The 16,293-nt window shown below is 51.9% G+C and overlaps 1 protein-coding gene across 1 annotated transcript; it reads right to left on the minus strand.

The window, feature by feature from the left end:
- Positions 1-8,295: 8,295 nt before the first annotated feature.
- On the minus strand, positions 8,296-12,182 carry LOC112116650 (zinc finger protein 189-like). The gene is made up of 2 exons (XM_029913015.1): positions 11,896-12,182; positions 8,296-11,533 (listed from the first exon to the last, which is right to left on the minus strand). The coding sequence occupies exon 2, from the start codon at positions 11,274-11,276 to the stop codon at positions 9,915-9,917; it is 1,362 nt and encodes a 453-aa protein (XP_029768875.1). The 5' UTR covers positions 11,277-11,533; positions 11,896-12,182; the 3' UTR covers positions 8,296-9,914.
- Positions 12,183-16,293: the final 4,111 nt, after the last annotated feature.

Below are 16,293 nucleotides of genomic sequence, written 5' to 3' on the forward strand. Positions count from 1 at the left end.
TGTAAACTAATTGCATCGACTGTGAAACGTGTTTCCGATACATAACCTCAAATGTGAGCTATAACTACCCTGTGCAGAGGTGGGATGGATCCTGATGAACCCGTGCTAATAAGGACAAACATTTTGATCTCACACAGTTAATGGGTTCGGCTTGATCTGTGCGGGAGGTTGTTTGTGAATATGGGGGAGGCAGTTCAATCAGTGCTGACCCCAGTGCGGCACTAGAGGGCGCTGTGCTACAGGGAGCGGGGTGGGGGCTCAGCAGGAGGTGCTCTCCCCTCACAGTCTGTCCTGACCCCAGTGTGGTGCTCCCTGCACAGCTGGTCGCCGGCACAGCAGGATAAAAACAGCCCCACGCCCCAGAGTCTGCGTCGGTCCCAGCTGAGAGCTCTCTGCTCCCCCGACCCAGAGGAGCCCAGGCTCTGCTCCTCGCAGCCTCCGCCCTGTTCTGCCTCACACTGGGGGGGTAAGTGCCATCGGGGAGTTTGGGGGAACTCCACTCTGGGGTGACACAGGCCTGAGTGGCTCCTGGGGCAGCGGACGTCTGTCTCCCCTGAGTGCCTAGAATAGAATCCAATAGTCCTGATGCCCAGCCCCCTGTGCTCTAACCACTAGGCCCCACTTCCCTCCCAGAGCTGGGGAGAGAACTCAGGAGTCCTGGCTCCCAACACCACCTGCCCTAACCACTAGATCCCACTCCCTTCCAGGACTGGGGAGAGAACTGAGGAGTCCTGCCTCCCAGCCCCCTTCCGCTGGACAAATGAGTGTTGGAGATGCTGAAATCAGCCCCTTGGTGTGGTGTCCATATCCCTCTAATGAGCCGACTCAGATGCACACGTGCAGCTGCCCTGGAAACGGCCGTGTCAATTGGTTTCCCTGGTGGAGGTGGAGCTGTCCTTGGAGGACTCAGAGATGTGGATGGGGATCACCGGTCTCTGCCTCCCACGACAGGGTCCTCAACGCAGGCAGCTTTTACCAGGGGCTTGAGTCAACCCGATGTGAATGACCCCAACGGTGCCACTGAAAGAGCATGAATCACAGCCCCGGGTCCTCTCAGTCACACACAGGCCATTCCCCCGGCATGTCTCGGGGCAGCAACCCACCAGATCTCTGCTTGGCCACGGATACATCTGGTGTAACCCAGACAAACTCACAGAAACTCAGGAAGGGAAAAGTGGTGTCACTCCACAATGCATAGTGATTAGTATGAGGGGGACTGGGAATCAGGACTCCTGGGTTCTATCCCTGACTGGGGGAGGAGAGTGAGGCCTACTTGTTCGAGCGGGGATGTGGGTGTCTGGGAGTCAGTACTTCTGGGTTCTATCTCTGGCTAGGGGAGGGAAGGGACGTGGAGTCTAGTGGGTTAGAGGAGGGGTCTGGGAGTCAGGACTCCTGGGTTCTATCCCTGGCTTGGGGAGGGGAATGGGGTCTATTGGGTAGGGTGGGCTGCCTGTGGGGATGGTGGCTGGGGGGTGTCTGTGCCCATCTCTCACTGCATTTCCCCTTGCTCGCCCCTTGCAGCTAGCAAACTGCATTGCAGACAATGCGCCGTGGATGAGCCCTACATCGGTTGCCTCCTTGGAGTCTCTGAGTGCACCCCTAAGGCCGGGCATCCATGCATGACAGTCAACATCAGCTATAGTGAGTTGGGAGGGGGGGCTGCACTGGGTTCTCTCTGTCCCAAATGCCCCCACCAGTACTGATCCTTACTCCTTTCTGGGCAAGGTGCTGCTTGGCTCTGGCCTGACCCCTTGTGGCCAGGCTTAGAACTGTAACATGGGGTCCCATGCCCCTCACCCACTATCCCCACCCCCAGCCAAGCTCCAACCCACCAAACCCCACTCTCCTCCCAGCACTGGGGATAGAACCCAGGAGTCCTGATGCCCAGTCCCCACCTGCTCTAACCATTTGACCCCCACTTCCCTTCTAGACCTGGGAAAAGAACCCAGGAGTCCTGGCTGTATCAGCATCCCATGAGCCAGGGGAGCTTTCAGTCGGTGATGGAGTGGCTAAGCGGCATTGGGTCGGGTGGCCTGGTTTCCAATCCCTGTCCGTGCTCTGGGGTGGCGGATTTGAGTGGTATGGCTCTGAGCCCTGCCTCTCTGTCTCCCCCTGCAGGAGGCGAGGTGCAGATCCTCATCCAGGGCTGCATCATGAATCCCAGCTGCTGTGAGCTGGTGAAGGAGTTGATGGTCCCTGGGTACCAGATCAACGTCACCTGCTGCTCCTACACCTCCTTCTGCAATGACTGGGTCCCGCTGCCCACTAGCAAGGGAGGGCGCTGAATCCGGCCTGCTGCCTGCCACCCTCCTCCGTCCCTGCCTGTCCTCAGTCCCAGTCCCCATCCCTCCTCCTCCTTCTGCAGTTCTCCAGCCATCCTCCTCTCCCTCTTCCCTTTCTTCTCTTCACCGTTTACCCATCCCTCGCTCCCCATCTTCCATCCTCCCTCCACCGCCTTCCCTTCCATCTTTCTTTGTCCCTTCTTCCCACCCATCCTCCTTCTCTTCCTTCATCTGTCCTTCCCCCTTCTTTTCCTCTCCCTTCTTCCCTTCCTCCTCCTCCTCCTGATCTTCCCCCATCTTCCTCCACTGACACTCCAGGTGTGAAACCTGCCCATGTTCACTGATTCACTGTGATTAATAAACCTGTTAGTGGGTTGTACAGTTCTATCCAACTGTAAAGCCTGGGGACAATATAGTCAGATAGAGTGGGGGTGGGACTTCTGGGTTCTATCCTTGCCTCTAGGAGGGGAGTGGGGTCTAGTGCAGTGGTCTCCAAACTATGGGGAGCATGGAGGAATGCTCAAGGGAGCAGCTCCGGCCATGGCCGTGGCCATGGCTCCAGTCCCAGCTGTGGCCCCCCAGCAGCTTGCCTCAGCCCCGGCTCCTGGCCCTGACCGTGGCCCCAGTTGCAGCACTGGCTCCACCCCTGACTGTGGACCCAGTCCCAGCTGCAGCTCCCAGCCCCAACCAGGGCTCTGGCCCACTCCCAGCCCTGGCTCCCAACCGTGCCTCCCAGGGGGACACAACCAAAAAAGTTTGGGGACCACTGGTCTAGTGGATGAGAAAAGGGAAGGGGCTGAGAATCAAGATTCATGGGCTCTATTCTTCGCTCTAGAAAGGGACCAGGGTCTAATGGGCATGAGAACCATGGTGGTTGGAAGCCAAGACTCCTGGAGTCTATCCCTAGGTCTGGGAAAGAAGTGGGGTCTAGTGGGTGAGAGTTGGGGGAAGCCAGGACTCCTGAGTTCTAATCCCCACTCTGCCTCTGAGAGGCCATGCCTCAGTTTCCTCCCCCTGTAAAATGGAAGGATACTGGCCCCTCTGTGTACATGCTATATAACTGCAGGTTATTGTCTCACACCATGAATCATCCTTATTTCTGAGTGTCTCATGGGTTCCCTGCCTCTGTCCAAACCCCCTTTGTTTGTGGGTTCCATGTGCAATCCCCTGGACAAATCTCTTTGCTAGGTGGGACGGGGCTGCGGTTCTCTATTTGCTCTGGCAGTGGCAGTGTTTGAGTTGCTCTGTATTTGCTTTGTCTGCATCACAGCCTATGGCTGGCTGGCGTCCGAAAGCCCTTCCAATAAAGCCTCCACTTCTCCGAACCGTCTGCTGGGTGAAACACTGGAGCAGCTGCCCAAACCCATCCTACCAAATCGGAACCCTGTCCAGATGCCACAAAGGTTTGACGCAGATATTAACGGAGTCACGACCCAGCTGAGACAGCAGCCGAGCGTGTCCTGGTGTTAGAGAAGCAGAGAATCGCAGAGGTTGAGACCAAAAGGACCATTAGATCACCTAGTCTGATCTTTTGTATAGAACATGCCATTATATTTCACCAGTCACCCCTACACTGAGCCCTGTAACTTAGGTCTGAGTACAGCAAATCTTCCAGAATGTGGATGTGAAGCCAAACAAGACCCTAGAGACCTGGGTTCAGTTCCTAGTTCTGCCACAACCTCCCAGTGTAACCTTGGACAAGTCACTTCATCTGTCTGTGCCTCGGTTTCCCCCTCTGTACTGTACTGTAGGCAGACTGATTTTCCACCAAGGACAGGCCTAGGAATCCTGCCCCTGCTTGGCCTTCTTCTGTTGATGGGCCAACCATTCCTGATGCCCCTTTGGTTTCGAAAGCCTGAGACTGTGATCGCCTCCTTTCTTGGCTAGAATGCCCTGGCCTTTCACAGGAGTAGCAAATGCACATTCCCTGGGGATCCTTCAGTGGGGATCTTCTGGATCCCAATATCCTTGGGTACTTCAGCATACACTTTTTGCTTCTATACGTTGTTAAAATATACAAAGTTTCAGGTACGGTCAACCCCAAACAGTCAGGCGTCAGACCCCTGGACCCTGTTTGTCTTAAAAAAAGATTTTTCACATGATAAATAAGGAGCAGACTGTGTGTGTATGTATGTGTCCATCTACTGCCCACACTACCCAGTGTGTGTTTGAACATTTCTAGTACCAAAATTCCCCACTAGGTGCTGAGCAGGGCAGCCCCCTTATCTTCTTCTACCCCATGAGGTGGGGTAACTGCCATTGTATCTCTCCCTTATCACTGTCTTGTCTCTCCCCCTTTCCCATCCAGTCTTCTCTTGCACTCATATTCTCCATCCATGCTCCCCAGGGTCTCCTCCTTTTCTTCACAGTATCCTATCATTCAAATATTCCCTGTATTCCAACCCTATTGTCCTGCACCATGATTCCTCTGCATTCCCTAATCCTACCTTCCACGTACCTACTTCCTCATGCCCCCTCAATCCTATCCTGCCCCCCACATCCCTGTGCATCCCCTCCTGCCCCCTCACAACTCAGTGTTCACCCCCTCAATGCCCTTTTGTCCCCAGATGCCCCTACCCCTCTTCAGCCTTCTTCCAGCTCCCATATCCCTCCATCTCCCCATAGAGACCACGGATCAACCTGGCTTCAGCTCAGTTCAGAAGCAAGGGTGTCTGTGGCCGTCTTACCCCTGCAGAACATTGGGGATCATGGCCAGCTTGGCTGGAAGCAGCATATGGCTTCAGCCCCATTGACATTCATGGGAAATGGCAGCCATTTTGAATAAGGAAAAAGTCACAAGTTTACTACCAGGAATTGTGAGATCACAGAACACTTAAAGAAACCATCACATAGGGTGTGAGGTGAATCAGCCACCTCTGCCAAGCAGGTTATAGGCAATGGGTAATTGCAGCCCTTGCCCTGCTCTCCACATCCAGAGAGACTGTTTTCCCTCTACAGACCAGCAGTTGTAAAGGGGAGAAGGAAACCAAATCTGAGGGGATTTTATCTCAATCTTTGATAAATGAGTAGAAAGTTGTTATCTCCCCCTGAGTTTCATCTCTTCCCCATACCCACACAAGAAATATGCCCCATCTGGGGCAAAAACTCATGGCAATAGTTTTTCTTCAAAAGAAGAAATTGCTGCAGTTATAAGGGATTTGAGATAGGTGTTCAAGAATTAAAGAGAAAAGGCTTGAAAGGCATTTTTTTAGATCAATAGATAATTACAGATGAAACTTGGAAAAATCTGAGGAGATATGTTAATATCAGATGAGAGAAAATGGGCCAAAATCAGAAGGGATATTAAATCACTTATAGATAATTAGGTCCTGATCCTACGAATATTTACGCTTATGCTTCCTGTTGTGTGTTGTGAGCAGTACCCTTGGAGCACAGGACATGATGTTATACAGATGCATAAGTCTTTGCAGGATCAGTCTAAGATTAAAAATGAGGAAAATTTTAGGGGATCTGTGATGGGGGCCCTGTTCGTCGAGTGGGGCTGCCCCTATTGGCCCAGTGCGGGATTGGTACACCCCATCACAGAGTTATCTGGATTCCCTGAGGGATCAAATAATTGTAACAAGGTAGTCTCAAAACTCCTGGCAGGGTCGAGCAAATAATCCAGCCAGGGCCCCCAGGCAGGGTAGAACAAGCAGTCTGTCGCCTGCGAGTCTCCTGGCTGTGGCAGCGAGTGACAATGGGGGTTTCTGACCCTCTGGGCAGGGCAGAACAAAATCAGTTTGTAGTTCCCAGGTGGGGCGGAGCAACCAAACAGTTTATGGCCCCTGAGCCTCCTGTCTGGGGCAGGCAAACAAGCAAGTGGGGTGGGGTAGGGGAACCTGGGCCCACCTTGCTCCACTGGGTTCCGACCCAGGATGCTATGAAGCCAGGGGATTCCCCATTAAGGGTTTAAGCACCAACTTCTACTACATTCCCTGGGCCACTTCCTACCATGAGATGCATCTCAGGCATCTCCCTGACTCTCAAGCTTCTGGCACCCAGACTTTTGCCTCTTTTGGGTGGAGACCCATGTCTCTCTCCCTCCTACTCAGGGCATTTCTAGACGGTCTAGTTCCCTGCCTTTACTGTGCTGGTCCCAGCAGAGACAGGCAGTCCCAGCAGGCCTGCTTGCTTTCTCTTCAGAGACAATTAACAATGACTGCCCACAGTTATAAGTTATCACACAGCTCTTTCTAAGCAAGCCTATTTTATTCTTAAGGTAAAATGCATTACAGAGAAAACATTAAAACCAATAAAAGAACCTACAGGCATGCTAATAAACTTATCAGAGATCATCTCAACTCTAACATGGGCTCTGGCCAGCGATTAGTCCTTCCTCTCAAGAAGTTTCCTTGTGGCTTCAGGTTCATCACAGCTTCAGCTCAGAACCAGCACCCAGTCTTATGCAGCCTCTGTAGGTCAAAGCCCTTTCAACCCTTCCCTAAGGATTGAAGCTTTCCATGGACCGGGGTCTTGTCCATTTGCTGGGTCAAGAAGAAGACCCTGAGTCAGTCTAAAACTTGGTTATTTATCCCAAAGTCTTTTCTTCATCTGGAAAATCCAGTTTGAATTAGTTTATGCAAACCTCTCCAGGCGGTGGTTTCAAAGGGCTGATAAGTGGAGGAATTACATTCACATCTCCCTCATACTGGAAAAGATATGTATAATGCCACAATAACACATACACAATTGCATTTTTAACACAATGGACCCAAAGGGATTAAACCTAATTCAATAAAGGCTAGGTCTACACTACAGCGGGGGTCCGACCTAAGATACGCAACTTCAGCTACGTGAATACCGTAGCTGAAGTTGCGTATTTTAGGTCGGCTTACCTGGCGGTGAGGACGGGGCAAAGTCGACCGCTGCCGCCGACTCCGCTGCCGCCTCTTGCCATGGTGGATTTCCGGAGTCGACGGCAGAGCGATCAGGGATCGATTTTATCGCGTCTTCACTAGACGCGATAAGTCGATCCCAGAAAACCGATTGCCTGCCGCCGGACCCTCCGGTAAGTGTAGACAAGTCCAAAGTCTGATTTATTTCAGTAAAGTTCATCTTAATTCCATAAGGTTTGTTCAGGACATTGCTCTGTGACAGACTGACATTTGGGATCCCTTGGGGTGAATACAGTGGTGGGAATGTAAGGGGTTAATGCAGTAGGATTGTTATATGGGATGGAGTGGTTTAGCAATTATGCATTTTGCCTCAGGAAGGAGGCGGCCAGTCACACACAAAGCAGCCCCATATGGGGCTCACCTCCCCTTATCCTGCATTGTTTGGTGCTGCCAGTTAAAGGCTAGATGATTGTAACACCTGGGAGACACCATTCCCCCAAATGGGGGGAGGAGGCTCTTTAAATATGGAGGAAACTAGAAAGATACAACATATAAAAGGCACTTAAATAGATTCAGCAATGTTTCCCTCACAATGTAATTGTAGTTGCCACCTGGGAATCATATTTTAAAGACAGATCCCCAGCTAATGTGAATTGGCATCTCTCCATTGGAGTCCATGGGGCCAGAGCCCCAGCTGGTGTACACTAACCCTGGATATGTTGGCTCTACACTGATTCCCATCAGCTGAGAATCTAGCCCAGGGTGCTTTTCAACATTCACCCATTTTGCAGGGATTTATCAGTGGGGATATGAAAAAAAGCACTCATGAAAACTAAGCACCACCAGTAAAAAGGTACAAAGGAGCAGAGATTAATAAAACAAGCTGAGCTGATCATTTAGACTAAAATCCCCAGAGAACTGCTCCGAGGCTGGAGACAGTTTAACCAGCACCTGCAAAGCATTCAGTCTCAACCTGCAGACAGGGTGTGACTAGGAGGCATCATTTCTGGGGGGAGGAGGGGAGGCTGTGATGGGAAGGTCCTTTTAACTTTATACCAAGCAGGACCATCACTGGGAGCAGTGGGGATCATCTCTCCCATGGGTCTGGGGTCCCAGCTCTTTTTTGTATATAAGGTCTGTCTTCCCTGTTTGGAATGTCCTGGGCAGGCTGGTAGGGTCCCTTGGGGAGATACTAACCTCTCCCATCTGCAGCCTGGGCTCTGATATCTTGCAAGGAATGTGGATTCCACCCACAACAACAAAGAGTTACTGCAGTGAGAGCAATTCCCGTCCTGCTGCCAGGACTGCATGACCCCAGAGATCGCTCTGACCTCTCCACCCTCGCCTGCTTGGGGAGGGTCCTGGTGATAAACCAATTGCTTGCAGCGTAAGTTGCCTTAGTCCAGGAGCAGGGTTCCTGGTCATACATCCCAAGCAGAGATGGGCATCTCCCAGCTGCCCAGACTTTGGTACCTAACTCTGTCAGAGGGACTGATTTAGGGTAGAACTCTCTCATTGGCATGTCCCACTGGCCAGCTTAGGTGACTTCCCACCTAGTGTACTGACTTTTGTGGCTCCTATCCTAAGGTGCCTATCTTTCCCCATGCATTGCATAGGGAGCCCAGATGTTTGAAATGTCTGAATTGATCAGTTGCAGCATTCAAAGTAATTGCATTACATGCAAACAAACACCATGGAGTTGAGTGTCAGGTCTCATTTTGCTTGGCCCAACATAAATAAAAAATAATATCTAATGCTTGGATAGAACTTTTCATCAGTAGACCTCCAAGTCCTTTACAAAACAGGCCACGATCATTCTGGTTGCTACTCCTGATCACTTTCTTAGGCTAGAAAAACCTCCTGCTGAGGTTGAATTTCTAGGCCTCCCAAAAAAGGCCCTGTGGAAATTAGTCCCTCTCAGTGTTGCCTTCTGAATGTAGAGGTGGCAGGGAAAAGGGGCAGAGGAGGTGAATGATAGAGGGCAGAACCTCCCTAACCCTGCACACTCCCTCTCTTCTCATTCCATGATGACCAATATCTTGATCACCTGAGCTCCATTTGATTCCCTTCTCCACCAGCCCAAAACATTAAATCCCCCAGATCCCTGGCAAAACCCCCTCCCGGTCACTTGACATCTGATTCCCAGCACCCTAGGACACTTATCTGGAACTGTTCCCTGCAGGATAAGTTTGGGAGCTGAGCTGAGCCCAGAAACTGGTGGAAGACGCAGGATGGGGACAAGTGTGTGGAGTGAAGGTGGGGCCTGGCCCAAGTATACTTCTCCTAATCTTGGATGGGAAGGGAGGAGGGGGGGAACTTCAGAGGGAGCTTCTGAAGGAGTTTCTCTCTTCCCTTCCCCCAGCAGGTTAGCAGGAGGCAAGAAGGTCCATCAGTTCAGCACCCAGGGCTGCAGCAGAGAGGAGGGGCTGATCGGGACTTCTCCTCCTCTGCCTGGGGTTTGCTTAGAGCAGGCAAAGCCAGATGGTCCCTGATCACCTCAGGGTCAACTGCTGCTGGAACCTGCCCCCAGAGATGGGCAGCTAGATACTTGGGAGCCAAATGCCACCACTGTGTATGGGAATTAGGAAATGGAGATGTATATACTACCGTAACCAGCCCTAGTCAGAGCACAGACAGCATTTCTCTCCTGTATAGAGGAGTCTCTGAGGTCCAATATGGAGTTACCTTCCCAATTGCAGCTTTCTCCATGCTAAGGACATTTAAAAGAACTTTTCCCTGTGTGGATTTGCTGATGCCTGATACGATATGTGCCCAACTGAAGCATCACCCACATTCAAGATGTCTCTCCCACGTGGAGTCTCTGATGCATGATAAGGTGTGAGTTCTTCCTAAACCTTTTTCCACAGTCTGGGCATTTATGATGTCTCTTTCCCATGTGGACTTTCTGATGTCTAAGCAGGTGTGATCTCTGAATGAAGGTTTTCTCACAGTCAGAACATTTATAGGGTTTATACCCTGTATGGATTCTCTGATGCATAATGAGGTGTGAGCTCTGACTGAAGCCTTTCCCACAGTCCAAGCATTTATAGGGTTTCTCTCCCATATGGATTCTCTGATGTGTTACAAGGTTTGAGTTCCGATTGAAACTTTCCCCACAGCTCAAGCATTTATGGGGGCACTCTCCTGTGTGGATTCTCTGATGTTTAGTAAGGTGTGACCGCCGACTGTAGCTTTTCCCACAGTCCAGGCACGCATGCGGTCTCCCCCCAGTATGGATTCTCTGATGTGTAATAAGGTTTGACTTGTCTTTGAAACATTTCCCACACTCGATGCATTTATGGGGTCTCTCTCCCGTGTGGATTCTTTGATGAGTAACAAGGTTTGTCTTCCGACTGAAACACTTCCCACAGTTGAGGCACTTATGGGGTCTTTCTCTTGTATGGATTCTCTGATGTAGAATAAGGGTATGGTTCCGACTGAAGTTTTTCCCACATTCGAGGCATTTATAAGGTCTCTCTCCCGTGTGTAGTCTCTCATGTCTAATAAGCTGTGAGCTGTGAATGAAGCTTTTCCCACAGTCCAAGCATTTATGGGGTTTTTCTCCTGCATGGATTTTCTGATGTGAAAAAAGGCTTGATTTCTGCTTGTAATTTTTCCCACAGTGCAAGCATTTATAGGGTTTCTCTCCCGTATGGAGTCTCTGATGTAGAATAAGGGTGTAGTTTCGCCTGAAACTTTTCCCACAGTGCAAGCATTTATGGGGTTTTTCTCCCGTATGGATTCTCTGATGTATAATAAGGGTATAATTCCGACTGAAACTTTTCCCACAGTGCAAGCATTTATGAGCTCTCTCTCCTGTGTGGATTCTTTGATGTTTAACAAGGGCTGACTTCTCAGTGAAACATTTCCCACACTCAAAGCACTTATGGGGTCTCTCCCCTGTGTGGATTTTCTGATAAGTAATAAGGTTTGAATTCTCATTGACACATTTCCCACCATCAAGTTGATTAGGAGGTCTTTCTCCCATATGGGTTCTCTGATGTAGAATAAGGGTGTAGTTCCGACTGAAGTTTTTCCCACAATGCAAGCATTTATAGGGTTTCTCTCCTGTATGAATTCTCTGATGTAGTATAAGGGAATAGTTCCGACTGAAACTTTTCCCACAGTCCAAGCACTTGTAGGTTCTCTCTTCCATGTGGGTTTTTGGCTGGGCTGTGGTTTCCTTGAGATTGTTACATCCTACCCCATATTGAATGGATTCATCCACTTTCTTCCTTGGGTGGTTTCCCAGGTTCCTCTCTGATTTGTGTTGATTTCCCCGGGTTTTGACCTTTTCCCAGCATTGAGAAGAATTCCCTTTAGCTCTTCTCAAAAACAACCCCTGTGGTTTCACCAGTGCTTTACTTTCCTGATGTGGATTCTCCTCCCTGTTCTCACTCACAGTCCTATCACCTGCTGGGAGAGAGAGAATCCAGAAAAGAGTCATTCCCTGTTCTGGGGAGAAAGGGGGAAAAAAGAAGAACAGCCAAAAGGGAAAACACAGCAGCCCAATAACCATTGGGGGGGACTGAGAAATTGGATTCGACCTCCACATCCCATCCAAACTCTCACAGGGAAGTGAAGTCGGAGAGAAAACTCCTGACAGGGTAGGTGGGAAGCCATGATCTACCATGATGACAAGACACCTGCTGACCGCAGCCTGACCTGGGTGAGATGAGGCAGAACTGAAGGGGCTCACACCACATTATACGGATTTTCAACTTTTTCATTCATTCACCAGATGGTTTCCGTGTCAGTGTCACTGACCCCCTCACCTGTGTGGGTGCCTCTTGGTATCTTCCTTTCCTCGAAGGCCTGGAGATCTGAGACCCATGGCTCTTCCCCTCGTTCCAGCTGGGCAATCAGGTCAGGTTTGGGAATGGGGAGTCCTGCTGAGGGGGTGAAATCAGGCAAGATCAGGGTGCATTGAGGATTTGTAGAGTATTTGTCACAAAGAACATTCCCGGATTCTAACCTGGCCTCGTACCATGGTGGGGGTTGTGGGATCTGAACAGATGGGAATGTGGTCACAGAGCCCCCTTGGGAGAGGCAGATGTTTGGGGGTGGGGGGAATTGTCACACTCTCACTAGGAGTTTTCAGGATCTGTGGGACTTGCTGAGGCACAAACAGCTCAGGTTTTAAACCCCTGTCTATGTCTAAACATCCAGAGCCCCTCCCCAGAGATGGAGCTAATCCCATGAAGGGAAATGAACAGAGATCCTTGTGTGAAAGTGAGAATTAATGCAGATAGGATAATACACTGCTTCTGACCCCAGGAAAGCTGGAGTGATGGGCATAAATTAGAATGTCCATTAGATTCATGACTCCCCTATCCCATTGAAGAGGGTTTGGAGATGAACAGCTCTCTCACACTGGAGCTGTGGACAATACCAGTGATTCTCAACCAGGGGTACATGTCCAAGGTATGCAGAGATCTCCCAGGGGATACATCAACTCATCTAGATATTTGCCTAGTTTTACAAGAGGCTACATAAAAAGCACTAGCAAAGTCAGTAAAAACTAAAATTTCATACAATGAAATGTTTATACTGCTCTATACACTACACACTGAAATGTAAGTACAATATTTATATTCCGATTGATTTATTTTATAAGTATATGGTAAAAATGAGAAAGTAAGCAATTTTCAGTAATAGCGTGCTATAACAATTTTGTATTTTTGTCTGATTTTGTAAGGAAGTAGTTTTTAAGCGAGGTGAAACTTGGGGTACACATGAGAAATCAGTAGTCTGGAAAGGTTGAGAGCCACTGGACTAGGTGACTATAGAGGAGCGGACTCACCCCTGCAGCGCCTCCTGCTGGTTACTTCCAGGAATTAGCTCTTCCAGCATCCAGAGCGCCCCCTGCAGGCTGGTGATCCGCCTTACCTATGGCCCTGTGTCCCTCCCAGGACCCCGGTGCCCTTGTACCTGGGGTGCTGCCCCTGGCAGTAACCCCTCAGTCTTAGGGTCTCCCCTCCCTGGGGAACCCCCACCTACTATCCCCACTTCGCCTCAGTCTTGGCTACTGCCCAGTCTCCATCTAGCCCCCGTTCACTGGGGCAGTCTGCAGTATCAGCCACTCATCACAGGCAAAGGGGTTTGTGCTGCTGCCTCTGCCTACCCACGGGCTGCCCCCTGCAACCCTACACCTACTAGGCCTTGCCAGGCCTGCAGCCTGGGGCTTTCTTAGGCCGGAGCTGCCAGCTCCTCTGGCCCGTCCCCAGCCCTGCTCCCAATCTAGGTGTCTGGTAAAACTCTCTGCAGCCAGACCCTTCTCTCTCTAAACACAGAGAGAGAGAGAGAGAGACTGTTGAGCTCCTGGCTCCCAGCCTTTTTATACAGGCCAGCTGTGGCCTGATTGGGGTGTGGCCCAGCTGCAGCCACTTCCCAATCAGCCCAGTCACAACCTTCCCCCAGGGTTGTTTTTAGGGTTACCATACATCCGGATTTCCCCGGACATGTCTGGCTTTTTGGTACTCAAATCCCCGTCCGGGGGGAATTGCCAAAGAGCCGGACATGTCCGGGGAAATAGGGAGGCAGCATAAGCCAGGGTCCGCCCGACCCCAGCACGACCCGCCGGGTCCGCAGCGCAGCCCAGCCGCCCGGCTACATTGTAGCGAGCTCGGGCGGGGGAAGGGGGGGCGCAGCCGCAGAAGGCGGCGGAGGGGCCGCTGCTGCCCCCGGAGGCCGGGCGGACCGTGCGCCCCACCCGAGCCCGCAGGACCACGGGGAGGCCGGGCCCAGCCAACGGCTCGGGCTTCCCTCACAGGCGGGGACTCCCCGGCCACTGGGGGACCTTTCCTGTGGCCCCATCACCCCGCGTGGCAGGAAGGAGGCTGCGGCGCGGGGCAGGGAGTGTGGCGTGTGCCGGGGCTGCAGGGACCCGCGCTGCCCCGGTCGCCGCTGAGCATCCAAAGCCCCCGCCAGGCAGAGGCTGCCGGGGGAGCGGGGGAGCAGGGCAGGCGGGGGGTGCAGAGGCTGCAGGGTGAGGAGGAGCAGGGCAGGCAGGGGCGTAGAGGCTGCAGGGGCAGGGCAGGTGGGGGGCGCAGAGGCTGCAGGGGCGGGGGGGGAGGTGCAGGGGATGCAGGCCCAGTGGGGAGCAGGGGGCACAGAGGCTGCAGGAGCGGGGGGGGGTGCAGGGGCTGCAGGGCAAGTGGGGAGCAGGGAAGCACTTAGCAACCCCCAACCAAGATCAGAGCGGGAGGGAGGAGGGGGAATGTGGGGTGCTCAGAGGAGGGGGCAGGGACTTTGGGGAAAGGGTTGGAATGGGGGTGGGGAAGGGGTGGAGTTGGGCGGGGGCGGGGAAGAGGCAGAGTTGGGGCGGGGCTGGGGGCAGGACCGGGGCCCCATGGAGTGTCCTCTTTTTTAAATGTTTGAATATGGTAACCCTATTGTTTTAAGCCCTTCAGGGCAGGAGCGGGGTAACCACCCCGCTACAGTGACCCATTCCCATCTAATGTAACTGACCAGGGAAGAACCTGACCAGATTCAGAAATGCAGGCCCCATGGCTTCAAATAGCTGAGGGGACAGGAGTCCTTACCCAGCGAGGTCACCGTCTCATAATTCTCCTGCATGACGTCCCTGTAGAGGGCTCTCTGATTGGGGTCCAGCAGAGCCCCCTGCCCCTCAGTGAAATACACAGCCACCTCCTCGAAGGTCACCAGCATCTAAAACAACAGGTGTTCCCCACTCAGTGCCTGGTGCCCCAGCCACAAGCCCACTATTCATGGGGGAAGAAGCACAAAGACATGACAACTCTGGGAGGGCCAGAGGAGCAGAATCCCACCCCCACCTGCTCAGAGTGGCCAGGAAGCTCCAAGGAACAGAGAGAAGGTGAGAGCTCCTTGTCCCTCCCAGCAGACGGAGGAGGACAGGGTCTTCTCATTTACCACACTCCTACTAGGCACAGGCTGATATGGGACACAGAGCTCCGCACAGGGAACAGGGACAGAAATCCCAGCACCTTCCCTTTTTATTTCACTGTAGTCTCTACCTAGTGGGTTCAGGCTCCAGCACTCTGGTTTGTTTTTCCAGCCCGTCCAGGGGGGTTGTTTCCTCTTTCAGATATGGAGAATGTTCACACACATACACACACAAGGCCCTAGGCTGAGCATGTCCCAGCAAGTTTATCACACCCTGTCCCCCTCCCTGCTTCACTCTGTGTATTTCCTGCCCCTCCCCCTCCACAACAACCTTCCCCACCAGCTCCCCTACCTGAGCTGGATCCAAAACAGCCATTTCCCTTCCTTGTCCCTTAGGAAGATGGGTTGATCTGGAGCAAAACGTGGTCGTTATTCTGCAGCCTGTCAGGGTGAGAAGATGACTGGGGAGGTTTCAGAAAGGGTTTCAGTCTATTTCACACCCCAGTTCCCCCAGGCTCTTTCCCTGCAGAGAGACACATTAGACTCTGCCACACTGAGAAAATGCTCAGTTATTTTATTAAAATGTAAACCTGGTTCCTCCCACTGGGACTAAAACCTTGAGACACTTTTAAACCATCCCAGTAACAGAGTCTCTGAGCCAAATGCTAGAAAAGAGCAGAATCAATAGAGCTGCTTTGGGGGGTCCTCCTGACATTGTCCCCAGAGCAGCACATTCCCCCAGCAGCGCAGGGATTAGGCAGAGGCAGGAACTGGCTTTTCCTCTCTCTGCTCCTCACCTTCTTCATGAGAACGTAAGAACGGCCATACTGGGTCAGACCAAAAGTCCATCTAGGCCAGTATCCTGTCTTCAGACAGCGGCCAATGCCAGGTGCCCCAGAAGGAATGAACAGAACAGGTAATCATCCAGTGATTCATCCCCTGTTGCCCATTCCCAGCTTCTGGCAAACAGAGGCTAGGGACATGATCCCTGCCCATCCTGGCTAATAGCCATTGATGGACCTATCCTCCATGAATTTATCTAGGAAAGTCAATCTTCCCGGGGTGCTACATTGACTGGAGCTGGGCAAGGCTGGGGTGTGGAAACCTCATTCCCCATTTATTGCTCCCTCTGCCCCTTTTAGTCTCTCCATGTTACTGTTCTGTCTTCTTCTCTCTCTCCCACCTTTCTGTCTGGGGAGAACTGGTTACTGTCCAATTTATGTGGGCATTTACTCCCTAATAGACACACCTATTCGCAGACACATGGGGAGCCCGTCACCCTCTAGTACAAACTCACCAGCTGCAGG

This window comes from Terrapene carolina, unplaced genomic scaffold, assembly GCF_002925995.2.
Source record: "Terrapene carolina triunguis isolate 2854851 unplaced genomic scaffold, T_m_triunguis-2.0 Scaffold421, whole genome shotgun sequence".
NCBI lineage: Eukaryota > Metazoa > Chordata > Testudines > Emydidae > Terrapene > Terrapene triunguis.

Bases quoted from the DNA above. Each gene is read 5' to 3' on its own strand.
- LOC112116650 (XM_029913015.1), bottom strand. From the start codon at position 11,276: ATGGAAGAGAGAACCTACAAGTGCTTGGACTGTGGGAAAAGTTTCAGT.